This window comes from Dermacentor silvarum, chromosome 4, assembly GCF_013339745.2.
Source record: "Dermacentor silvarum isolate Dsil-2018 chromosome 4, BIME_Dsil_1.4, whole genome shotgun sequence".
Taxonomy (NCBI): Eukaryota; Metazoa; Arthropoda; class Arachnida; order Ixodida; family Ixodidae; genus Dermacentor; species Dermacentor silvarum.
The window spans coordinates 44,490,262-44,516,852 of record NC_051157.2 but is presented as its reverse complement, the minus strand read 5'-3'; the positions used below and the strand labels follow the sequence as shown (position 1 = coordinate 44,516,852).

At 46.2% G+C, this 26,591-nt stretch overlaps 3 protein-coding genes across 8 annotated transcripts in view; 2 read left to right on the top strand and 1 right to left on the bottom strand.

Moving 5' to 3' along the window:
* Positions 1–8,335, top strand: part of LOC119448587 (DNA-directed RNA polymerase III subunit RPC3-like) — a 12,139-nt gene extending 3,804 nt beyond the window's left edge. Inside the window, exons 5-6 of the mRNA XM_049666420.1 lie at positions 3,862–4,066; positions 8,082–8,335. Of these exons, the coding sequence (XP_049522377.1) occupies positions 3,862–4,066; positions 8,082–8,222 (346 nt within the window). The 3' untranslated portion in view covers positions 8,223–8,335. The remainder of the gene's footprint in view (positions 1–3,861; positions 4,067–8,081) is intronic.
* Positions 8,336–9,976: 1,641 nt separating this feature from the next.
* Positions 9,977–16,898, bottom strand: LOC119449921 (FHF complex subunit HOOK interacting protein 2A-like). The gene is made up of 2 exons (XM_037713213.2): positions 16,142–16,898; positions 9,977–15,928 (listed from the first exon to the last, which is right to left on the bottom strand). The coding sequence occupies exons 1-2, from the start codon at positions 16,595–16,597 to the stop codon at positions 14,267–14,269; spliced, it is 2,118 nt and encodes a 705-aa protein (XP_037569141.1). The 5' UTR covers positions 16,598–16,898; the 3' UTR covers positions 9,977–14,266.
* Positions 16,899–17,036: 138 nt separating this feature from the next.
* LOC119449920 (protein kinase C and casein kinase substrate in neurons protein 1) overlaps positions 17,037–26,591 on the top strand; it is a 116,632-nt gene continuing 107,077 nt past the window's right edge. For 4 of the 6 annotated variants that reach the window (XM_037713211.2, XM_037713209.2, XM_037713212.2 and 1 more), the window contains exon 1: positions 17,038–17,170. The gene's annotated coding sequence lies outside the window, so the exon portion shown is untranslated. Of the gene's footprint in view, positions 17,171–26,591 lie in introns of all 6 variants that reach the window. The other 2 variants (XM_037713205.2, XM_037713206.2) reach the window with 2 other exon arrangements.

Genomic DNA, 26,591 nt, shown 5'->3' with positions numbered 1-26,591 from the left:
ACTTCCTGTAGGCAAATAACAGTGGGGCTAAGTATCGGCCCAATCTTTCAGGCTTTCTTGGCACATCTTTCGGATCATTTGCTTTAACGTTCCGTAAAGCGCTCCACTAGACCATTCGCCATTGGATGGTAAGGCGTGGTTGGTAGCTGTTTAAAAGACAGCAGACGGCTTAACTCTTTCATGAGCTCGAGGTGAATGTGACCTCGGTCGGTACTATTTCTCGTGGAATTCCGACCCTGGAAACATCTCAAGCAATGCCTCGGCAATTCTTTCAGTGGTGATGCTTGCAACGCAACCGCGTCTGGATAACGGGTTGCAAAGTCCACCATAGTTAGGACATATCGATTACCACTGGCCGATATGGGTGACAGGGGTCCAATGATATCGATAGCGACACGCGGAAAGGCGTATTGATTATCGGCGCGGTTCTAGAGGCACACGTCTACAAGAGGTTTTGGGACGGTCCTCTGACAAATGTCGCAGGATTTCACAAAACCGCGTGACTTCTGCTTGCACACCAGGCCAGTAGAATTCTTCCGAAACCCTATCCGCCGTCCTCTTTGTTCCTTGGTGACCGGACAGTATGCCTTCGTGTGCGATCTTCAGGACGGATGCTCGAAGGTCCTCGGAACAACCAGCGTTCCACTTTCTCTCTGTGTCGCAGACTTGTACCGCCGGTAGAGAAGGTCATTGATGATGACGAATATGGCAGTGGTTTGATCGTGTCGTTTTAGTCTTGCCAACGTCCGCGAAGCAACCACTGAGGGCTTCGGTCGTCTTTTTGCATTTTTGCGAATCTTTCGGGACCAACGTCCAACGGGCTTGGCATGACTACTGGCAGCTTTGGTTGATTCTTTGCCACCGGATCGTGATACAGCAGCCACATCATCATCGCAAACAGTTCGGTGTTGTCCTTGCAATGTAGACAGCCATCAGTACGTTTTTTCAGGCTTTAGAGCGGCTTCGCCCTCCAGGCAACTCGAGAGAGGGGCAGACGCCGTTGATATTGCCCAACACAACGTCATACAGTGGCCGTTTCCATGCATATGACAAGTACCGTGCCCTTGTAGAACGGACAGTCGATATCAACTTCCGCTTCTGGAAGGTGTTGAGCGGAACTGTCTAATAAATAACAGTCCGCGTTTTCCCAGTAAGTTTCTCGGCTGGAACAAGGTGCGCGTTTTACAATGACAGTGTCGCAGCCTGAATCTCTGAGAACGGTCACAGGCTGACCTTCCAGATAACCTTGCGCTGTCGGCATTCGTGCTGTTTCGACGTATCGGACCGACGGGGCTTTCCGCACCCGACCCAATCTTGTCACATCGGGTGTCTTCAATGTCTGTTGAAATTTGGCACTGTTCGCGCAGGGTGCTTTCTTGCGTTGTTTGGCCACGTTCATAACTGGAACACAAAGCCTCGTTGCAGTCCTTCGTGTCTTGGGAAAGCTCTGGTGGCTTCTTCCCTTTCACATTGTTCACGGGGCCTACTCCCTGTGGCTCCAGACCAGCAATCAGACGGCTTGTGGCCTCGTTATTGCATATGAAGCAATGGGGCTTTCCTTGAGCGCTCGTTGGCTCTTTTGGCACCGTCCCGCTCTTCACATACGCGTTCTCTTCTCTGCCTCTCGCCAGGTGTGTCAGGCCTTGGGCTTCGAGATAATGATCCGCTGTTGCGGCCAAATTGCTCAAATCTTTACAGCCTCGTTCCTTCAAAAATACCGCGAGCTTCTGGTCGCATCGACGCAAAAATTGTTTCCGAGACGACCCTGTCTCTCAAGGCGTCATATGTCCTTTCGGTTTTGGCCAGTTCTTGCCAATGGTCAAAATAACCAAGCAGTCTGCCTGCAAATTGGCGTCCTGTTTCGCCATTTTCGGGTGTGGCCTCTCGGAACTTGATTCGGTAACCCTCTTCGGTATACCGGAACCTCTGAAGTAATGTTGACTTCAGCTTTGCAAAGTCAGTCGCATCTTCCGCTGACATGCGTCCGACAACAGTGAGAGCCTCCCCTGTTAGGCACAAACTCAGGGATAGACCCCACCTGTCACGAGGCCATCCTTGGTCAGTGGCTACTCGCTCGAACCTTTGAATATAAGCGTCGAGTTCATCCCGGGATTCATTAAAAGCTGGAATTAGCTTGTGCGGACTCCGAAAACCTTGACTGCTCGCGCTGCGTTCGTTTGGTTCAGCTGTGCCTGCTTGACTAGGTTGTTGCGACTCTTGCACGCGTAGCCTTAGCTCAAGTAACTGGCGTTCTCCGGCTTGCCGCTCTAACTCTCTGACGTGATCCTCCTTAGCAGCTTCACGCTGTAGCGTATATCTCTCGCTTTCTCTCTCGCGCTCCTTCTCTATCCACTGCTGGAGTGCCTTTCCTGACAGTCCTAACTCTTTACCCAGACCTATCAGCTTTTCGGCATCCATCTTCAACCACCGCACATAAACAAAGTGAGACTCTCAAAAGGTGTTAAAGAGAGTTTTGTCCTGTCGCGCGGACGCCAGAAATGTAGTGAGATGATTGCGGACCGTCACGTTTGTTGACGTGCGGTGCGGTGAAGAATGGAGCCGTAGACGTTTAGGTTGAAGATAACATATATTAGAACTAAGCACTCTGTAAAACACTATACAAACAGCACGACGCACACACCACACAGTGACTAAAGTACATATAACCCATGCATGCTACGTCCCTACGCTACAAAGTTCTTGCTCACGTCCTCGTCGTCTTCAGAAGGAGACCGTGGTGGGACGACTTGGTCGCTGAGCAAGGCGTAGTGGGTCGACTTGCCGCGATGCTGGGTTAGCGGTGGCGGCGGCTCGAACGTTGAGGATCGGCATGCGATCAGACGACCAGGAACAGTACTAGCCGGGAACAGTCTCGCGTGCAGGTAGTCGCCGCACAGGTCACCGACATCCGCAGGAACGCAACTGCTCAGGAGGTTGCCCAGCGGTTCACCCGAGCAACCCTCTCGAACCCTGGCTCTTCGAACGCCGTCTCCAACGCCTCTGCTGCGCTCGTGCCCTTCTACCTCTTCTTTTTTTTTTTTTCTCCGCCGCGCCACCTCGTGCTCTCTCTCTTCTTTCCGCAACGCGCCGCACATGTAGTCAATGTCGTCGTCGTCGTCGTTTCACCACATCATCTAATGTAGCAGTTTAAAACTCGCACAAGCCGTCAGCTACCTTGCGATGCACTGACCTGGTAATTCTGCCATGTTGTTGACCACTCTGCCGACCCAAAATTCTCCTGTGCTCTGTGCACACAACATGTTGCCTTTTGTCTGAGTGTCATGTGCTGTGACTCAGAATGAGAGAGAGAAAAGCATTTATATTGGATTATCAGCATTTTATGAATATGTCAGGGGAACACTTCAAGCCTTTAATTTCGCAAAGCGCTTGTCGCTCGATGTCAGCGTGAAGAAATTGCTTTTTGGTGTTTTTTGAGGGGGCACCATAGTAGAGTGCACTAGAACCTTTTTAAGTCGTGTGACCACGCCTCTCCGCCCTGACGCGTTGTGTGTCGCTAATAGCAGTGGCGCTGCAGTTGCTATCGAAGGTGTATCGCGGTGAAGCATGTTGTGCTTTGGAGCACGGCTGGTCTGGAACGTGTGTCTGACCAGATGCGCGGTCCAGACTAGCCGTGGATAGAGCTAAAATTTGCTAGACGCATTCAGTAGTTAGCGATGACAATGCCACCTCATGAGTATCACTTCGCGTGATAACACGCTGTGTGTGTTAGCTGCGTACTGCACATATATTCTAGTTCACTGTAACAAGGGTTATAATTGCAGTAATGTGAACTTCCCCTTCAATTTCATTATAGTAAGGTTTTACTGCATCTGGTATGTACTGTTTTGTTCCTGTAACAAGTGAGTTTGACCATACACATCCTTTGTTTTTGGCACAGCTGAGTCGTCAGGTGCTGGAATGGTGCTACAAGGCACTGGCCAACATGATGCTGAGGAGGATTCACATCACTGATGACCTTAAACGACTCCTGGACAAGAAGCAGCGGGTGGACCTCATCTTGTCTACCATGCATCCAAACAACTCCACGCCCGAACAGATTGCAGAGGTACTGGAAGCGTTGGACGAGTGGACGACTGTAGTTTCAGTTCATGGGAGCTGGCGTATTAAGCTGCAGAGCAAACTTTTTTTTTTGTATTATTGTTATTATTTTTCCACCCAATGAGGTCTAGATGCATGCTAATGGAACTGTAAATTTTAACTTGTTTGTCATCGCTTTTCTTATAGCTTAGTATTTTGTCAGCAATCTTCCAAGCCTAAGGTACATTCGGGGGCAAAATTCTAGAGACTAGGGCATCAGAAAAAATATTTTTTTTTAGCACAGCCCTGCAATGTGAAATTATCTCAATTCATTGCATAGGTAGAACAGGAGCACTTAGGCTGTACCCCTTGCCTTTAGTCTGCATAGGTAGGCTACAAAGAAGAAGAAAAAAAGCTATTCATGGCATCTGTGGTCTCTAGACTTGTGCTCATGACTGTGCATTTACATTTAAGGTCCTAAGTCAGTGCGTTTATATTTTACAAAGCCTTTATAACAATATTTAGTTAGAAGTTGCAAGTGTCTACTGTATTTTCTTTCCAGCTCTGTCCCAAGGGTGTCTATGTGCTGTGTTACTGTTCTAAGTTGTGTGTGCTTCAGTACTGAATTTATCTAGTACTCTTATGTCACATCTGAATTGCTGATGATGTTGCCATATTTATCATTGGCTGCATTCAATTTGTTCTTGCTAATTCCTAGTTAACATGCTTGCAGTGTAATGCCACAATTTCCCGAAAGCACAACAAGCAATTAATTTCGACCAGTTAAGAACATATGCAAAGTGCTGCACAGTGTCAGGCTTGAAGCAGGCCTTCTGGTTACACCACATAAATCAGAGTTGAAGAGTTACAGACCCTTGATGAGCAAGTCAGTCAGCCTGGTGCAGTGTTTTCAGGCCACACCATGACTGTCACCAGAAGTTGAGCTTAATTAAGGCCAACTGCAATAAAATTTAACTTTGGCTAAATCGATTATAAATTGGTAGTGCATGCTATTAAGCAATCCTGGCAAAGCTGCAGGGCTTGTAATATCATTAGAAGCCTTTAAATAGCACCTAAGCAGACATGTGCACCTGGTGGTTAGCGGAAATGCTGAAAATCCGTGACCATGGCATCTGAAATATAGTAGAATCTCATTAATCCCTTCAGTGTTTTATTAGCTTGACCAAAAGTGACCTCATTTGCTTTCTGATTTTATGGCTTATTTTGAAACTTCACTCCATCTAAGACCTTTCTAAATCTTTTTCCAACAATTTGCTTCATGTTTTGTCATCCAATATTTTGGTTGTCCTTATTATGGTCATTTATGTGATAGGTGGTGGATGCCATGAAGCTGTGCAGGCCTGTACATGTTAAGTATTCAAAATCGACCAAATTTTCACCGTTGAGTCTTTGCCGATGCTTTTTAAGGACGACTTTCTGGATAGAAGACAGGTTCCACAAAAAAAAAAATAGTATTTCAGATCTTTCCTCTTTCTGAAAAGATTGTTTAGAGCTTGCTTCTGTGGTTCCATTTACAGAGAGTTGCAAAATTTTTGAGCATTGCCCGATTACAAATCCAACCAATAAGACTGTAGTTCCATTTAAGTAGCAATTTCATTACAACAATTTCTATTACCAATAATCTTCTGTACTCCGTGCATAATCTTGTAGGTTATGCCGAGGTGCTGTTTTGGCTCTCGACATTGTTTCTGTGTCATTTCCGACTAACAACAATGGCAATGTTTTTGTCAGTTTGGGTATAAAAATCATTTATTCTTTGCTTAATTTTCGTGACATCTTTCAGATGTAAAAAACACAGGCTTATAGTATTTGAAACTAGGCGTTTTACGCAGGCTAAAATTTAATTGCAGTTGGCCTTCAAAGGGAGAGAAAGTGAAATGCGCACTTCCGTGTGCACAGAGAAGCTATGTTCTCATATTTGATGTGCCTGTAGAGAGAGGGTTGTCCTTCATGTACACATTCTGCAAACTTGACAAAGCTCACTGAAGAATTGAAAATTTTAGCTATTTCGTTACCGTAAAAAAATCGATTGTTTTCTATATGTCTCAGGAAAAAATTTTTTGACACTACAAATATAATTCCAGCACACGTTGCAGCATAACAAATTGTACTTAATAAAGTGCTCTTTCCAAAAAGATACATTGCAAAACGAAAAAATTAGATAACACATAAAAACTCTAGAAAGCACCATTTCAGTGGCCAATTGATAGAAACAATAAACATAACAAAAACATTATTATCAAAGAAATTTCAGAATATAAATTTCAAAGATAAATAACCCAGGAGTAGTGGCTGAAAAAATAAATGCTCAGTACACCGCCATTCTTCGGGTACCAGGATCTGCGTCATCGCTCGTGCCGTGCGGTGAAGCAGTTCCTGGTTTTTGTGAAGCATAGATGCACTCCACACTTTTCACACAACACATCTATTTTTTGGTAAACTTTGCAGGTCCTCGTAACACATTTTGCAGTTTCGCCTTTTCGGCATCTTCTGAGAATGGTCCGATGAGAAGTCCAATGAACGTAATTGACCAGTTCGTCTGGAGTCTCCTCTTTCCAGGAGCGATCTCTCTCAGCATAGCTCAGCAACTACAGAATTATGCATCCAAGCATATTTGCTTGCCTTTTCGCAGATGGTCTTTATCACCTCCGCAGTGAAGAAGAGCAGAAACAAATCCCGTACTGTTGTAAACTGTCTTGCGCTGCTCCGTAGTGCTGGGCTGAGATGTGCCTCCTGGCAGCCTTCTTGGCGTGGATGGAAGTTCCTTTGCTGCCGATGGCAGCACATCATGACCAAGTGAAGTTATGCACCCTGAAGATAATCAGTACAGCTCTCAGGTCGGGCAAAAAGATCAGCAGATAAGCCCGCACGAGGAAGGAGACCGCTCAAGGCTGTAAACGAAACTTGCCGGTGAGCAGCTGCGGATGTTCCCAGGCTGACTCAAAACAATGTTGCCATCAGAGCGTTAATTTGGTTTGCTGTCATCTTCAGACTCGTAGCTCGAGTCCTCATCACTAAATTCAAGTGCGGGTGCAGCATAGTTTTGAGCGGGACGCTTTTCTTGCGGATGATGCCATGGGACGAACTTTTGATAAGTGCGTGGTAACACTGGCAGCGTCCCTCGCCAGGATTTTACACGAGAAGTGAAACTAAAACTCTTCGAAACTGGCTGAAAATGCCAGGTCCACATGTTGGACATGCGGCGGACCTTCAGAAATGCACTTTGGTGGAATAAAACTACTCGCACTCCAAACCAAAGCTTACTAGTGAACAGCTGACATCGTTATCGGGTAATTATCACTGTCAGATGGCAAAGCCGACGATACAATTTAATTCTTGACTTGCTGGGAGTCCTTTGATCACAAACATTTGAGGTTAGTGCGGCATAATTGTGAACGGCATGCTTTTTTCTCAAGCGCAGCAGAGGGTGACAGCCATGTCCCGTTTCGCTAAAACACAGGCACATTAGTTCAGAAAAAGGTCCGTCAAAAATCACATCTCCAGAGCGGGAAAATTTAATAGTGCAGTACCTAGACTAACCACTGGATGACCTTATTAAGTGCATAAGAAACAGCTCCAACATGTTGAAATTGGAGATTTAAAACATCAAACACCGCTCATCGTCAAACACCGCTCCGACCGTCGTCACCAGATGTCAGAAAAACCCCTCCCGTAGTCCGTTTTACAGGAAGAGAACAGGCCTGCGGTGGCCTTCTTCTGTACCACTGGACATCTGTGCATTGCCAGCTCTGGCATCTCCTTTTTTTTCTTCCTACAAGGAAGGACAAGTAACCATTCCAGCTAAATTGTAGGTTTCCACGTACATCCCTGCATATTTGACTTGGGTACTAACAAGAACTTGATTTTTTTGTTTGGGTGAGCTTGTTTATGTTCTAGAATTGTTGCAAGCTTTTTTCAGCATTTCTCGTTACTGCAAATCAGAAATACATGACATTGTGTAGGTCAAACAGAACCCGACTTGCACGCATTTATGGTGGGACCTCTTTTTCCTTTTTCAACAGGTTAAAGAAATGGTCACTCCCCCGGAAAGGAAACAGCTCGCCTACGTCAGGCATGTCACCTCCAAGATAGGGCTTGGTGAAGTGCAACTGGATGAAACCATCCTCATACTGCAGCTCTACATTCTCTCATTGTCAAAATAGGCACGTCACCTTCTAGATAGGGCTCGATGAAGTGAAGCTGTATGAAACCATTCTTATACTAAAGCTCTAAATTCAGTCACTGTCAAAATAAATTATGCAAACATTGCAATGACTTTCACTTGCCTGGCTTCCATTTCACTCATTACGTTTGAGATAGCTGTTCAAGTGACACTAAAGGCAAATACTAAGTTGATTTGGACTGTTAATGTATGATTCGAGAAACCTTGCAGTGCTTGTCTCGTGCCAAGAAAAGATTTAGTTTGCGAGAAAATTGCATCTGAAGGGTCTGCATACCTCTAGCGCAATTCAAATCGCCCGCCCCCGAGTGGGGAGAGGTGACGTTGCATATGCCGTGTATGCTCTTGTAGTGCTGAACCCCACTACCGTCGCAGACATCATCACCCTTTACTGCCGTCGGTGAATAAAACGGCGCCCGACAGACGGCACTACAGTTTTCTGTGCAAAACTCAACGTGCGGCCATGAAGAAACCGAGCCAAGACAGATTGTTGGATTCGCCACTGCAGCTGCTCTTGGTCATGTGGGGTAAGGAATCTCGCGACATCACATGGACGTGGCATTCTCTGCCACTTGCAGTTTGTGTGAGTTTCGCGAGCCAGCAAAAACAGCGCAGCGCTACGCAGTAATGAAACTGCTTAAATACGAAAGCGCGGGCGGCGCAAAGTGGAGAAAACGAAACATTTCAACCGCCCACGTTGTTTGTCAAGGGTAACGTCTTTTTCCTAAAAATCAAATAGAACTGGACAAGTAGCATTTTATTTCATCTTATAATGCAATACAATTATCTTTTTGTTACGCGTGGTTGAGTACCACTGACAGAATCATAATGAGGAGTACCTTCGTCGTGGGCTAGTACTTGAATGTCCTGGGGGAGTCGTCAAATTGTGTCCTGCATTTATCTTTACTAAAGCTCTGTTCACGATAATGTTGATGCCATAGACATTCTCGAGAAACAATCTATCACTTTAGCTTGACCTGATAGTTGCCTTTAAGGATATTTCTTCCAACTTTCATAACTGTTGCTGGTATCATCGTCATCGTGCTTATAATCATGTGTCCTTGGCAGAAGTTTACCAAAGAAGAAAGCTATTCGCACGAACATGGGATTTGACCCAAGGTCTGTGAAACGCCAGTCATCATGCCATTGTTGTTGCTATACCATTGTCAGCTGTCGTGTCATTGTTTGGCCTGATACTACTATTTTCAGGTAGTGCTCAAGGCTTTGCTTTCAATAGCTCTCTATATATTCTTTTAGTTTAAAATAAGATAGGAAAAAAAAAAGCATGCCGAGCTTTGCATTCACGTTTTGGTTCTTGACAACTCGTAGAGAGTTGTGCCATATTCCTGTAGCCAAGATCCATGTTGCAGGTGTTTCATGCAACTTGAACTAAACTTTAAAATAAAAAAGTGTCATGTCTTAGGCAGATAAGACCAACGGCATATTGTTAGTAGTTGTTTTGAGTTACTCGGGCTATCTATTGATATCTAATTTGCGAATTAGGTTCAATATTGAATACTCGTTTTAGGGCATAAGTTGTATATGAGAAGTTGTAGGCCATGCTTAGAAACACCCAATAAAGTTGTTTCGATGACATTACTTTTTACCTGGTTCTGTTTTTGGGGCTCCTAAGAAAACCCACAAAATAATGAAGGTCTCACTGTGCCTGTGCATCTAAATTGCAGCACTATCAGTTGTGTTTTTGAAGAACAAAGCCCATCCAAAAGGAAAAACTGACCACAGTGTTTCCATCCTTGTTTGGCACCAGTGTATTCCTTGTAGTTTGAGAATGTTGAGATTGCCAGCTTCATAACAGAGCTGACGAAGCTGACTGGTATACGCTGGACACTGTGGGTGATTGCCGTCTTCTTGCGCTGGACATGTGGGTGAAAAAAAGTGAGGACAATTCTGTGCTGCTGATTGATTCAGGAATCAAACAAGAAACCTCTCGATTCCTAGACAAGCACTCTGCCAACTAGGCTGCGAACTGACTAGTGCCGTAGCACGTCTTTAGATAAGTCCTCTAGCTATCACTTTGGCGTTACTCAGCACCCTGTCGGCATATAAAGCCGACAATGTTCCTGGCACTATGCCAGACGTGCTATCCTTGCACTGTGCCAGGGATGCTGTTGGGCTTATACATTGACCTGTTCAGTGCTGAGTCACACGAAGGCTTGCAAAAGTAATTGCTCGAGAAACCGCCCTTGCTAAGGTTTGTAAAAGTCCGACAGAAGGTTTCTAAAGACAAGTGCAGCAGTGACTAATCTGCCATTGCATAGTGGTAGCGATAAAAATAGTAATGATGATGATGAGGAAGAAAGAAATAATCTTGCTAGACATAGCAAAAGGATCACATTCTTTCACTATGTTGTATTCACTGCAACAGTATTCTGTTGCAGTGAGGAAGATGGCATTGGCAATGAAGAGAATCAGCATACACTGTTCCTGTAATAAATGCATTCTATGTCGATGTTCATTTCTAGATGTGAGATAGGCAGTCATTTTATAAATAAGTACTTATTGTACTTGCATTAACAGATCTATTCTTATTCCTTAAAAAAAGGTTTGCTTGAAGTGCTATAAATCAGAGTGGGTAATGAAGTATGCATTCAAGCAAGCTGCTAAGATCAAGTATGATAATGTACGAGTGAAGCGTACTCTACAGGCTGTTCCAGATAATTGTTTTTCGTCACGGACGAAATTTTTCAGCATACTACATATACGTGTGCAGACCTGTGAACCTTGAACTAATAGAACACTAGAGTTGAAGCCAGAAAATTTGAAAATTAGGCAAGAAATACAGTAGGTCCTACTACTGCAAATCCCCCTCCTTGTTTTCATGCACAAACCTTGTTTAAGGAACGTTATGAACAGCCACATGTCTCTAGTTCCTGAATGACCTGCCGAAGATGAATAATAATTATACACGCTCTTTGTTGCTGTCGACCACGTCAGACACATTCTTGTTTTTCTTCCCATTAAAATGCTGCAATATTTTATATTAACCAGCAAAGGCAATGTTAATGTCACAAGTGGCACATGCTACAAAACGTGCACTTTTCCTACCCTCAAGGCGTTTTGAAGCGACTCTCCATACTCTACTTAGCTCCTAGTGTAAACGGTCGGCAGTCATGTAATGGTTAACACGCCGCCAATTTTCTATCAGTTTCATTTGACAAGAACACTCATGATTGTGGTAGGACAAAGCGCCATGAGATGTCACTACCAGCATTTCCGCTAGTGTACACAGCACATTTTTTTTTAAGTTTTGTAGGAAACCATAGTCCACCGCTCCAGTGATCTGGTAATCCGTAAAAGTTATATGCCTATCGACAAGCTAATACTCTCTATCACGATGATGGCAACAGTGGTATCGCGAAGACCATAGCAGCATGACAACTATAGTGCAACAATGACTACAATGATGAGAGAACAGCACGATGACAAACACAATGTTGACAGCATGTCAGTAACCTGAAGATAACAGTGGCATGAAGACAGCATGACAACGTACACTGCAGCATAAAGAAAGGGATGCAGAAAACTCAGTCTCAAGCTATCAAGTGTCATCGTGGTAGAAAGTTGCACATAGTATTTGTATCCCGTATGTGTTAACGATGCATGATTACCGCATGACAGCCATGCCGCGGCATTATGGAGTGGAAGGATAGACAGAGCAAACCCTTATCAGTAATAGCTTTTCACTGTTGCAGTAAAATCGTAAGCAAACACAAGAAAATTGGGCAGTTTGTGATAGCTGCAAAAGTTGGCAAAAAAAAGAGAGTTGGTGGTGAGATTTGTTCATGCTACTGCATTCTTCGATCTGGTTAAGTAGTCTCTGCCACTGTGTCTCCATTTTATTTGTTGCAATTACTGCTACAGTTAAAAAGAGGTCAGGGAGGCATTGCACAGACCAATAATAAATTATAGTGGCAACAGCGAAGTGCACCTGATGCTTGCTTTGCTCTTGCCTCGTGTTCTGTTACTTCGAAATACTCATGGCATGGATGACACTCGGGGAAATTCAGTTGCTCATTATGCCGCGATTTGATTTGAACGGCATGCCCAAACTGACTCCGCTTCTTCGCACTTCAGCCAACCCCGTTGCTTGATCAGTCAGTTTCGGTTCCAATTCTACCCTGAAGGTGCCTCTCACAGAACACCAGTTATAAAACAGAATCAAGACAAAATTATTTTTTTTAAATGTGTGAGGGCCTTACATCACCTATGGACAACAAAACCACATTATAAAGTGTGACTTGTGCACCACACACACAAAAAAAAGCAGATACTATGCCAATGTGCAGTAAACGAAAACGACGTTTCCAATCAGCACATCTTTTTCAGTTGGATTTGTCGTTTCGCATATTTGTTTAGCGGGTTGACGACACATTGAAGCTTCATATTCTTGTTTACTGGCAGTGCAACAGTCAATCCTTTTGACTGATACGAAAAGTTTCAAGCAGCGTTTCAGAACTGCTATTACAGCCATAGATATAATTATTAGATACAACGAATGAAATATAAGATCTTTCTCACTCATAGCATGTAAAATATATATGCTTACAACGAACATTGAATACAAGATATTTTTGTGTTGGCTGCGACTTTTGTTATAATCGAAATTGGCAGTATAAAGAACATTGCAGACAGCAATTTTCTTGCTTTACAGTGGTCGCTTCAGTACCCATTGGCCATTAGTGGTCTACCCATTTCTTGCCCTTAATAAATGTTGCGCTCAGAACACGTTGCGTGCCATCTTTCACAGTGTGCTTGTAACACTCAGCCCTCATAATTATCGCTCATGGTAGCCGTGCCACCCTCAGCAAGGGGACAGTTGTGCTCGTCGTTCTGTACTACAGTAGAACCCAGATATATCTAACTTGAAGGGGACCACGAAAAAGTTCTATATATGGGCAATTCGATATATAAAATAAAGATTTTATACAAACATTTTCAAGGGGATTTTACTGCACGGTATACTCAATAATTCGTTATATGCGAGTTCGATAGATCCATCTTCGACTGTACTGATGCTGCCAACTATGGCACCTGTCGGAATGAAAGGTACTTTACAAGCTGCAATCGCCGGCAATACAAAGCAAATAAAGAAACGTCGATTGGCGACGATTTCTTTCACATTGCATAAAATCATCCAGCTTACAGTAGCAGTTCTAAAATGCAACAATTAGCAGGCTCATTTGCTTTATTTTACAGCATCAGTGGTTTGCCCTGTTACACCGCTTAAAAATGTTCAGCACAACATGCATCATTCATTTTCACTTGCTTGTCCTTCAAATATAATTTTTATTCTCTCTAGCATCACTAAGAAAATACTTCACACTAGAGTTCGAGATCGCCAGAGCTAACACACATAATTGTTTTCTTAGTCTACAGCAGTAGACTCGTTCATTCAGCAACAGTTCTGTCATACATGTACAAATACTGCAATGCCACTGAAAACCCTGTGCGCTTTCCTGAATAAAGTACACTTGCAAGTGTCATGTACAGGCGAGATACTGCAGTACATTTTGTGCGAAAGACAATGCACCATGCAACAATATCTCAAAGCAATAAAGTGAAAAGCACGAAAAGTGCTATTTCTGGTAGAGAAATACATCACTATGTTGTGTATGTAAGTTCTGAAGGCACCACTCAAGGGTGTCTCTTTTCTTGTTGCAAAAGTCTTTTAAAAAGCTAAAATTGACATCAGTGTCTGCAGTCATCGAAAAATAATGCTCGTAATGCTGCAGTTGTGATGAATTTAAAACATTACGACAGCAGCAAAGTTGTCATGAACATAGTCAAGCTAATTAATGGTAAATGCTTACACTACAGCTTTCTTTGGCTGGTGAAACACCAGTTAAAAAAAAAAAAAAAAAAGGAGAGCACTGCGCAGAAGCAATCCATCAAAGGTTAAGCCATGTCTCAATCACCAACACGTAAGCCTTGAAGTTTGTGCACTTTGTCTTTTCACATGGCATTCTTTTTCTGTTTTACACTGAGCAAAAGCTACAGTCCAGCCACCTAAGCTGCCGCATGGTACTTGACAAAGGCCACAGCTGCAAGCTCTTTGCAGAACTCCTCAAGGACGATGATGGCTTCCAAGACACCAGATTCTTCTCCCAGTGTGCAGTCGTCTCCACTGTCATTGAGAAGTGCATTGCGTGTCAGCATGAGCTTGCGCTTGAGGTGTTCCATGCCATGAACTGCCACCTGAATCTCTTCCACAACCTTGAGGAGGGCGCTGAACAGTGATCTCGCTCCAGGGGCCAAAGGCAGCAGTGGGTTCAACAGGTACTCGTGAAGGTTCGGGTGGGCAAACAGTGCAAGCCGCGAAATGAGAGAGGTTACCAGCAGGTTCACGTCGTACGGCTGTCTGTGCATGTTTTCGATACGGTCCAGCAGCATGGACAGGAAGGGGCCTTCGTAGAAGCCATGGTGAAGGCTGTCAGCCTCGGGCTGTGAATCTGAACTCTGGTCGTCCTCAGTACTTGGTTGTTCCTCTCTCACGGGTTCACTGGGCCACTCCCAACCGTCGGTGACTGCGAGCATGTCCTGATACTGCCGGTGTGCATCGGAAATGTATGCGTCGTAGCCGGAGTCAGTCTCCTCGCATGACTTTATTTCATCGGGCAAGAGCATTAGAAAGCAGTTGAGAATGCGATGAATTTGCGCAGGTGCAAATGTGCGGCTAACTGGTGATGATCCGGGCGAGATTTCGAAATCGCTCATGTTTGCCTTGCCCGCTCGATTGCACAATCCCTCCTCATCGTCATCACTGAAATCAAAAACTTCAGCAGCAGCGTCATTTTGGTAGTTGCGGCCAACAAGGTGGCTAAGCAGCAAGATATCTAGAATTTCCTTTGAAGGCCTTTGCAATAGCTCTTCAAAGGCCTGAAGTGTAGTGAGCACAAGCTGGGGAGAAGCGTTAGGATCGCGGCCACGCTCTAACAGCATGTCCTTTGGTGAAGCACTGGACCCTTTCTGGTCACCTAACAAAAAGCTTCCCACAATGACAACTAAGTCTTTTGAAGTAAGATTGCGCAAGCAAGTAGTGACTAGCGAAGTGATGAAACGGAAGCTTTCTTCAGACTCGGCTTTAGTGAAGTCATCAAGGAGAGGACCCTGCAGGAAGTCGTCTAAGAACGTCTTGCCTAGCTCGGCACCTATGAGGGCATTTGACAGTTCAACCAAGGTGTCCGTGAAGCCTAGCCACTTAAAGAAACAGAGAAGTTTCCGCTTTCCAGGGGCAATAACTTGGTGTTCCGTTGAACCACAGGAAGCAACAGTGTCAGCACACCAAGAAGTCACTGCTTCGTCAATGTCAGCAGCTTTCAGTGTGCGAGGAATGGCACAGTAGAGCTTGACTAGGTGATGAACTACGCTGGAACACATGTTAGACTTGGCAATTACGTAGTGTGCAACATCATCGCCTAGGTTAGACATGCACAATATAAGGCACTCTGCTGCGAGCGTAGAAACGTCAGAGTCTGCACTCTCCATAAGGGTAAGGCAGGCCCGAAGTAAGGGAAACGACACTGCAGAGGTGTCACCGCAGCCTCCATCAGGTTGCTTTCCATTTACAATGGACGTGCAATGCCTCTCTTCCAGCAGTCTTGGTAAGAAGCAGGTAAGGATGCTCGGGTCGGCTCGGATTTTTTGGCAGATGACGTTAAGAAAGCCAGCCTGAAAAAAAAAAGAAAGAAAATTTAAAAAAAAGATGTTTTACATCAACTTGTTACTTTTCTGTAGTACTATGTCATAAAAATAGCCGAGGAATGTGTGCACGGACACTCGTTTCCCGCAAGGATAAATATAGCATGAAAAGCAAAGAAGGCGCTAGAATCTTGGACATGACTGATTAAAGCGCTCAAGAGAAATCACAGCCCCTATGCGTACCTCTTCCCGTTCCGTCGGCGCAGCCAGAACCTCGCCACAAAGGCCAATGAGCTTTTGGACGGCAGTGTATATCCCCATCTGTGGCAGCAACACTTGTTTACTGCTGGACAGTAGCCGTGTGGTGAACACAAGAACGCACTTTTTGATCCCAGGGGGAGTGTCCGCTCTCGACAGGGCGCTCATCTGTTCGAGCATTTTGTGCTGCAAGAAGTATTCCATACATGGCCCCATGTTGTCGCTTCCCAGCTCGGCTTCCTCCTGTTCTAAAATCTTGGACATTTCTTCGAGGCGTCCGGCCAAACCTGTGAGCTCGATGGGTTTCTTGCTGTTCGAGTTGCGGTCGGTGTAGAACTTCATTATCGCTGTCCAGTGCCACAGGAACTCCTCGTGCAATGGCAGCGGCGGAGCTAACGCGTCCACCGCATTAGAAATTGCGGTGGCAAGTCGAGAAAACATCTTGACGCGGGCGGCTACGTTAGCGAACGCTTAAAATAGCCATCTGCCAAGCTGCTGCGACAACCCAACACGACGGATTTACGTGTCGCTGCCAGACAGAGTAGCTTGCCTCCTCGGCACATGGTTGCATTGAATTGTACAAACTGCTTCGTCAGAAGAGAGGCGCCGCAGCACCCATTGCGGTCAGGGACGATGAGGAAGAGTCGGACGAATCGAAAAGTCTCTCATTACTTTCGCGCATCAGCTGCACTCGTAAGCAGAGGATCGAAACCGCCATGTTTACCGGATGCTGGCAAATGCGCAGAAAAAACTTCCGGTAAACAATAATTTTATCATAAAAGCTATCAAGCTCATAAATACAAAGCAATTAAGGTAATATTATATTATAATATTTAATGTCTGCAATATATGTATTACGTTTACTTTACGTTCACATATTTTTGCCTTGACTGCGGGGTAGCGCGTGCTCATTAATGGCTATCGCCTTATCCATATTGTGTGTGTGCTGCGTATTGTGAGTGGCAAAGACCTTCCCGCTACTGGATTTCACGAATACAGCCGTCAGGATAAACGGTGAGTATCGAGCATGTTATTCTCGTTCTATTCTACGCCGAAGTGCAAAGTCAGAAGTGTTGTTTTCCGCCCTGGCGATGAGGGCAAGGGAGGGCATTCTCCCAGGCTGCTTCTTTCCCCGATAGTGTATGTGTGCGTCCCCGGTCAGAAGGAACCTTGGCGCCCCGTCGCGCTTCGTGAGAGACACTGCGGCATTCGTCTAAACTACACTTTTAGAGTAAGGACAGCTAGCCATGCTTTCAAGCTGCGCCGTGTAGACACGTGTCTCATTTTCGCTGCGATTTGAGCGGAATTCGTTGGCTACCGCTCAGGAATGCGACGAAAGAGGGGGTGGGGCGGGAGCGGTCAGCGCAGTGGTTCCGCTTCCCACAGTCTGCGCGGGCTACGGCTCCCATGCCACTGGATGTGTCCCGACTGCTTGACCCCTTTGTGCCAAGTTGCACTAAGTGTCGACCGTTTTCTCCAGATTTACGTGTGGAAAAAGTCTGCTGCCAACGTTACGAGGAGCCGGCAGTCATCCATGCGGAAAGCCGAGCGTAACGCGCTGCTTAACGCACTCCCACCAAAGCCAACGAGATCGGCGGCGCTTTCCTTTTTTGCATGATTTGGTCCTGGGGTGTGCGTAACTGGCCCGCTGTAGCCGCCGCCAAGCGAAGGCGCTAGGCGGAACTTAGCGCCCTTTGCAGAGTTCGCGCCCAGCGCATGCACAGGAGGGGGAGTAGGAAAAGGAAAAACTAGGAGAGAAAAAAAAAAAAAAAGCGTCTTTGCAGCAAGCAACAGGCATCCTGTCTCCTCCGTGGTTCAAGGTCACGACGATTAGCTCAACTAGCTCTGTTTAGGACGCGCGGGCTCCTCTGCGTTCCCGGAACATCATGCCTTTGCGAAGCATCAGCGGTGCTGCGGCCGAAGCGCGTCGTTCCTTGTCACGTTTGCATTTACGTAATGCTGTAGGAAAGCGAAAGCGTGGTCTGTCTAGCGCAGCTTAGAGGATGTAGATATCCTGCGCAAGGTGCAGTGTATTTTTAAAAAGAAGCTAGATAAGTTATCAACGCAGCTTGTTTACTAGGCTTCCCTTTGGTCGCAACAGCCGATATGCTGACTTGACTGACACCGAGTTCAGATGGAACGTGAAAAGTCTGAGATGGGCTGTTTGAGCACTCCATTCATGATAACGCTATTGCGAACCGGAGCCGGTAACCTCGGCTTTTCACGGCGTGAATGGCGCGTAGGCATCGCCTACGCAACTAATGGTACCCGTGCTCGAAATCTAGAGGCGTACCGCCACAGCTACTGGTGTACAACTTTCCTCATAGGAAAAGAGAAAATTGCTACTTTCCTTTTTCGAGCCTCTCAGTTCCCGTACGCACTTGTCAGTGGATTGCCGAGGGGCTTTTACGAGAATGTGCTGTCATTCACTCACCCTGCGGCTTGTTTTTCATTAACGGATACAACGTAGGCGCTCCGTGTCGTGTTACTGCTGAGGAACCATGAAATCGACCAAGCAGATTAGCGTAGTCACTTGACAAATAACCTCCTGCGCGCCTTTTGTTCTTCGCATAAATTGTAGTTTATGAATAAGTACCACTGCTTATGCGCACCCATGAGCATAACGGATTTCCTACGTCTACGATATGTAAATGTCTCGACATTGCAGCGCTCTTTTTGTCACGCTATGGGATTCATTGTGTTCCTTCTGGTCTGGGTGCGAGCCTTCACAATCACAATGTGTTTTCAAATGAAACTGGGGCTGTTGGGTGCCGTGGCTAATGACGCCTACGGGTGAGCCCCCCCTTTACTCTCGTCATGATTAACCGGGCCCCAGTTCCATTGCTCTGAGGTTTGGGCGCTGAGCTGCAGTCATCTCTTGCCGAACTTACCTCCCTTCACTCCTATTTTACGCAATCTTTTCAAATTTGCCTCCAAGGTTAACGAGTCTGCGCAAATATGCAAATGACAACCGCGTGTTCGCCTTGGGCATGACAGATGGTGCACCTGCCTCGGCAGATACAGTAATTGAATTAGATGGAAAGTATGACTGTTTTGATTGTCTCGTTGGTCACGTGCGTTTCTCCATGTGTGAAAAGTATTGCCCGAAGTTTGCTCTGCCGCAGTGTAGCCAGGGTGAACAAGTCTCCTAGGCGAACAGTTAGTGCCGCGTAAAAATAGGCGGCGTCTGCCCAACCCGGAAGGTCAGTCAACCCGAAGTGTTTTTGTTTGCGTTGCCCGTGTCGTTAGAGACGAAACACGGGCGTAGGGGGGGTTGAAAGCCAGGTCCGGGCGGAAACGGTTGCTTCCACAACACAAGGCGTGCGTGTGTAAGTTTATTCTTTATTCTGTAGCTGGCCGTCGCAGGAGTCGCATTACCGAGCTGTAAAGGAGTGTTTGCAGAACTGCCACACTTCTGCTTGGCCGCGAGCACGTTCCACATAGGCAGCGATACCCGGAGCAAACTGCCACAGAGCACTGACTTATAGGGACGCTAAAGGCGGCAGCAGTTGAACTGATATAGTAAATTAACGCTTCCACTAAGTAGCGAAACGGCCTTTCTTACCATAACAGGAGGCTTGTAAAGCCGGATGAGACGCAACGAGACTGGTGGCGACGCCGCCCTAAATTTTACGCACAAGCTCTCCATGGCGTCATGAATTTGGACAACGTCCAAACGCGCCTAGCTAATCGTTTATTGGCAATCGAGAGCCTACGTTGTATTCCAAAAGGAACCAAATATTCAACCTAGGAGAAATTTAGTGAAGTATTCCTGCGCCCGGAAACGGCGCAAATGCAAGATTATACTTTGAAATGCATGACGTCACACTGACGTGCCGGCGCTGAGATTGTGGCGCGAAGTTTAATGCATGGAAAAGCTGGCCTCTTCATTTTCTCCGCTAATGATGACCTTTTTCACGCCAAAGGAATGAAGGTAGTTTTAAAAGAATGCTTTGCCAGTCTTACCTGATTTGTTATTTCGGTTGAATGTCCCTTTGAACGTCTTATTTACTAGGTGCGTGCGATGGTTGACAGCAGCGGTTGACATCGAAGGAAGACAAGGTCTTCCCTGGCGCAATAGTGTGCTATCTGGTTTATTGTTCCATGTTTGCTATTCTGGAGGGAAAAGAGGCTCCCCCAGAAGGACATTTCTTGGATGGTCAACCGCTGTTGAGTAGCCTTAAATGCTTTAGTACCACCACCCTGCTTTAGTACCATATTACTCCTACATAGAGCCCTTTACGTAACCTTTACGTTTCTTCGCTTTCTTTTTAGACTGCACTATCGAGATCGGCCCGAATTTTTTGTTGACTAAAGCGACACTTCCGGTTTTAGGTGCGCGCAGTTTGAACTAGCGCATTTCGGTTTCATTTCGGCCTTCTTTCTCGCTAATTACGCATTATTACTGCTCCGTACATAGCTCTTCGCTAACTTGGTGCGCCTTTTTCGTTCCAAGCTTCATTTTGACGTCTTCTTCATTGTCCTATGTGAACTAGGCATCAAGTCGTCTAATTTTATACGAAAGTGGCTGGATACCAAGATCCCCGAACCACAAATCGATCTGATCTCAGCAAATACATTTTCTTCAAAAAAACTCGCTTTCAGGCAACCTACAAATTTGTCTCTATTTAGGCAAAGCAAAATATTTTCTACTCTCGGCGTGTTTGCATCGCCTTTAAAGAATGTGCAATGTTGCAGTATTACACTAATCTCGTTCAACAAGCGTAACACTCTGCATGCATCAGGGGAAGTTCCGTCCCGTTACTGCAATGCGATGACGCGTCGGATAACTGAAAGCATCATTTACGAGCTCCTCAGATGACCGGGATGTCCAGTTGTGAACGGCATTACATGCATGTAAAAATATACAAGTAAGCCATTCTACGAAGCTGACTGCACGCAAACTTTATATTTCACCTTGTTTAATATATAGAAAATATGACCGACCCCCCCCCCCCCCCCCCCCCTACTTATTACTTTTTTGGCATACTCGCGAAATACAGAAATGGAAGCCTTTCTGCTGTCACCGTAGGCGCTCGATCGCCTCTGTTGTTGACATAACGTTTTCTTTGATTGGAGTCGGTGGCACATATCAAGGCGCCAGGTGTATCGCTTCTTCCAGGCAAACCACGAGGTGAATTGTAGACGAAATATAAGAGGACTGGGGGAAAGGGAGGGCGCAGCGGTCGCTTCCTCGTGGGTTGCCATCGTCTTGAGCGGCCTACATTCGTACTTGGCGGCCATTCACTTTCGAAAAACGCGGCCGTGTTTTCGCCGCGCCGGCGAAACCTGCGAGCTAGCATTCTTTCGTTGTAACTTTTTTTTACGCGCGCCTTGGTCATTCGTTCGCACAGTTATGTACAACACGGGCATCATGGTTGACGTCCTTGTGTCAGTGATCAGGGGCGGTATTCTGTAAGAGTCTACTTAGTGGACTGTCCATTTCGGCTGTCGCTGATTGGCTGCTGCTTGACGTGCAGGAAGGAGACTGGCTGGCACCTTCCTGAACGTCAAGCAGCAGCCAGTCAGCGACAGCCGAAATGGACTGTCCACTAAGTAGACTCTTACAGAATACCGCCCCAGGTGACACTTGTGGTGAGCAAGGTCGCGCGAACGCTTGTATACTGTACTATCCTACAGCGCTTCTTTAGCGAGTCTTCATCTGTTTTTTTTTTTTTTTTTTTTTTTTTTTTTTTCTTAGCTGTGTAAATCGTCTACTTTATTGGCGCGCATGTTGTTGATCCGAATAAGCGTGGGCAATACCGACGTTGCCTTGCGAATGCCGATGAGTTGCACTGGAGCATTCGGCATGCTGCTTTCAGGGTCTACTCCGTCTTCATTACGTTTCAGGTGGGGAGTTAATGTTGGGCAGGAGTAAGAAAAAAAAATTTTAAAATAGGCGAACGCGAGCACCCTGCCGAAGCGTGAACAGTTTTTTTTTTTTTTTTTTTCCTTGTGCGAGCACGCAGAAGCTTCGCGTGTAATTATATGCGGAATTAAATCGCGACACCGACCGAAATGAGGTTAGCCTCCCACTGGTGCAGCATTCCGCGCCTTTATAAGAGGCGGAATGCGTGCCCCCTCTTCGCGTGTGAGGTCAGTTTCCTCCCGTGTTCGGCATGTGCAAACATTGGAGGCAGCCTCTCCCGATTTTTATCGTTACTCGGGCTGTTAATTTGTGCACTCTGGCCCGTATAGCGATGTGTCGTGGCGTCGTCCAGTGCATGCATATACGGTCCTAATGAATCCTGCATTTATGGGAAGCGCTCGGGCCGCGCGATCACGGGCAGTTGGTTGTACGTCAGATTTCTCGGGTGTCCCGGAAAAAGTGCTGGCGCTGTGATTGTTCAAGTGCCGTGGGAACTATATGGTTTGTACACGGATTTGTCTAACCTTCGTGGTTGTGGCTTCAGACGTCCCTGTGGCTTTGCTTACTTCGCTTTATCTTTCTAAATTTCCAAGCACTGAATTTTAGAAACGGCAGTTCAGTAAGTTTCTGCGCACGCGAGTAATCATTTCAAATGGTTATATTTATACCGCAAATAACATAGCGTTGAAAACGATCAATTTGCGGAGTCACGATGCCGTTTGTAGCAAAAAGGTTAAAGTTTAGGCAAATTCATGTATACGGCCAGTCATTCCCGTACCTGCTGAATCGCCGTAGGCACTGACGCCAAAGTTTCCTCTAGTAATTTCTTGTGGGAAACTCGGATGTTTGTGTGGCCTCTGAGATCGCACTGTGACACCTCTCGGAGGCCACGTAATTTCTATCCCCGTTGCGCGCGCGGTGTTATACTGCGGTCACTCTGCGAAGGGCGGCAGTATATTGCGCGGACGTTTCCCTGCTGAGCACGAGACCGCGAGTTCGAATGCGGACCGGCGCGCTTTGCAACATTGTAGTGTCGTCGCGTTGCCCAGTCTCTGTTGTCGTGTGTTCGTTACAGTTGACCAAAACTGAAATGCCCCGCCTATACTACCGTTAATGGTGGCGCGCGTAATGCGATGGCGTGACTCCGGAGGTTTTGTCGGAAGCAACATTAAGGTGTGATACTGCTTTCGTTTTTTGAATTGTTTCGAAGTATATACTCGCTGGAGCATGTATACCGTTGTGTCGTTTCCCATTCAGCACCGATTTCGACCGTGTTCGACCAACTGCGGTGCCTCCTCCGAAGAGCAAACAATGCGTTCTCTGCTGCGGGGGCGATCATTTGCCCCGCAGCCAAAGATCGACCTGCAGGTTCCTGGGCGGTTTCGGCCCAGCTTCTCCATCGTCGCTTCCTCCCTCCTTTCCACTCGCCGTGTATCGAGGTCGCTGCGACATCGACCAATGGGCCACAGCGTCCTTCACTCTCAGAACAAGGTCGTTCTATATTATGTCACCATATTCACTATACCTTTGGTATGACGGCCTGTATAATAACGGCAAAGTTAGTAACTTTACTAAGCGAGGTAGTCACCGTTACTAATGGGGTTCAGCCACCTACTCTAAAAAAGCGTAGTTCACCGGATACAAAGTTTCTATAGCCTTACAACGCGTTTATCAGACGTATACTCAAAAAATATGCTATGCCATGGATGCGATATTTCAGAGTTTGATAAATGCGTTGTAGGAAAAAAATTTTGCATCCGTTGTCGCTAACTTCGTTTTGGAGCTGGTATAGCGGATCCCCATTAGTAACAGTGACGTTACACCTTGTTGCGATAACATTTTAGCGCCCGAAGAAAAGGACAAAAGGGAGACGTAGACACCGCCGCCCTTTTGTCCTTATCTCCTGGCGCTAAAGTGTTTGATCAAAGTTCGTATACGAACACGCCCAACATACAGCAGTGTTTCGTATACCTTGTTCATTTAGTAAAGTTGCTAACTCTATCGTTACTGTACCGGTCGTTATACCAAAGTATATAGTGAGTATTGTGACTACTAGTAATTACATTTCTTTGAGTGTTGGTCTAACCTGTACTGTACTGGCGGATTTTCGAGTTCTCATCTCTGTGCTACCTCGCGTCAATTTTTCGCGAACGCCCAGATGATTGCGAGACTACGGTTGTTAAAAGCCGATTTCGAGCAAGCTACTTGTTTACTGTAGACACCCATTTGACCCCGTAAGAACGGCAGTTATGCTGGTTGCGTACATCAGCTTGTGTGCATAGGAGTCTAAAATGGGTATTTGTTTTAATAGCAGGACCGGTTGGCAGACGAGGCGGAAAGTGCATTTATGGTTCCTACGCGTGTTCAAGGGGACGAACCGGAATAACGCAATATCCGCTTTAGAAGATGCGTTAGTAAGGAAGTGTGAAGTTTACTGCGTCTTTCCTGTTGAGCTGCAGTGACGATTACCGCACGTTCCGCTTGTCCTTACGCTGAGTTTGCGTCGTAGCTGAAAAAGTTGACGTCACCGATGGCTATCCTCTTTCGGCATCCTCTTTGCGCGTGTTGTTTTCTTGGTATGCAAGCAACACAAATGCTTCTTCGGCTCGTTCGTACCCTGCGGGAAAACGACCTTGGCCTTTTTTAACTTGCATTTCCGCTCGTGGACGAGACGTTCTTCTGTTAGGAGCGGTGACGACCGTGTGTATAGCCAGAAATACGTGGCCTCCGTTGACCGACAACGAAGCGCGACAATCTCGGTGGAAATGTTCGTGATGAAGACAAAAATCCCAGCCCAAGCACTCCGAACAGATGGTTAACCAGCGAAGCTGAAACGTGCGGCCCCGGTGTTCATCACTGGGTTAATTCCGACGGTACGTTAGTCCTTCTCAGTTATTGGATACGACTGTGTTTCTTAATGAGTTAACATACACACGTTCGCCTACGACGGAGAAAACGACGTCACTGACGGTCATGATGCCCGCAGTCCGCCGTTGTCGCATTGCCGCTTGCGATTCTTTAAAATTAAATTTGTCCGTCACGGAAGACAACGAAGGGCTCATAACCCCTTAGGCCGTACCCCCGTAAACGCAGCCTCTCCATTACGACGACAGAAGTGAAATTCTGCGCTGGAATGATGAGCGGCAACGGAGCCAGCTGTGGAAGACGACGACGACGACGCTCGAGCCATTGCTGATGATAGTTTCTGCGTACAGGCGACAGACGGACAATCGGCTAGCCATATGCAGCTTGCCTGTGAATCGGTGCTTCTTATGCATCGCTTTGATTTCTACTATACACCACATGCCCACCGAGTCGCACCTGTTTTCCGTCATTTACATTTGTAGCAAGAAGGAAAAATAAACTTCACATTATAATTTGTATTGCGTGAGTGAGCCGTAACCGCCATGTTCATGATGCATTACTTTGAGCAAATTCCCACACACGTTTTAAAGGACGGAAACGGGAACGAACAGGGAAAACACAAAGCGCGTGGATTTGTATACATAATGTGCGTAGCACGTGAACGAAATCATTAGACAGTTTTAGTTTAGCGTTAGCGTAATAGCGGGGTTACGGGAAATAGCGTTACCGTTCCGCAAACGAACTTTGCAGAAAGAGAGTTTTAGTATAGCGTGATAGCGTAGCTTACGTGCGGGACGCTATTCCATTACGCTTTGAATTTTGCATACACAGGGCACCTAATTCTATGTGTGTGTGCGTCCGGAAAGTGCGATAGGCAGCGCAATGGAAACCAGGAGCGCGTTGTATTTTTACTTCACATGTCCGTCGATCTGCAACGAACCAGACAAGCAGTACAAGCTGTCTACCATAGCCTCCGAAATCCTAACATCTCAGAGGCCATATGCCGTCGTCGCGCCTATCTCCCGACTTTAGCAACAGATAGCGCTCGCATCTCAGAAAAAAATTTTCTCGTTAGGCTTAGGCGCGTTCGAAACGAGAAGCGATCTCGAAAATTTCTCAAGATTAGCCATAACACTCTCTCGGCGAAGCGGCATGAGACTAAGCAAAAGCCGTTTACGCAGTCATTTGCTACGAACGAAGTGAATTCTACAAAAACAACGCCAAATTCAGTTCGAAGCGGGCGACCGGGACCGCCGCCATGTTTTACGTACACTACGTACAACACGCTAACACGGTAACGTTAGACAGTTTTAGTTTAGCGTGGTTACCGGAATAGCGGGCGTACCGGAATAGCGGGATCAAAGTGCGCATGCGCAGAACGCTAACCGACCCGTACCGTTTACCGTGCGCACGCTATTTCTCAGAGTTAACGTTACCGTGTTAGCGTGGTGTACGTAGTGTACGTAAAACATGGCGGCGGTCCCGGTCGCCCGCTTCGAACTGAATTTGGCGTTGTTTTTGGAGAATTCACTTCGTTCGTAGCAAATGACTGCGTAAACGGCTTTTGCTTAGTCTCATGCCGCTTCGCCGAGAGAGTGTTATGGCTAATCTTGAGGAATTTTCGAGATCGCTTCTCGTTTCGAACGCGCCTAAGCCTAACGAGAGAATTTTTATTTGAGATGCGAGCGCCATCTGTCGCTA

Bases quoted from the DNA above. Each gene is read 5' to 3' on its own strand.
- LOC119449921 (XM_037713213.2), bottom strand. From the start codon at position 16,597: ATGTTTTCTCGACTTGCCACCGCAATTTCTAATGCGGTGGACGCGTTA. The intron at 15,929-16,141 runs GTACGCATAGGG...TTTTTTTTTCAG, and splicing joins CGCCGACGGAACGGGAAGAG to GCTGGCTTTCTTAACGTCAT.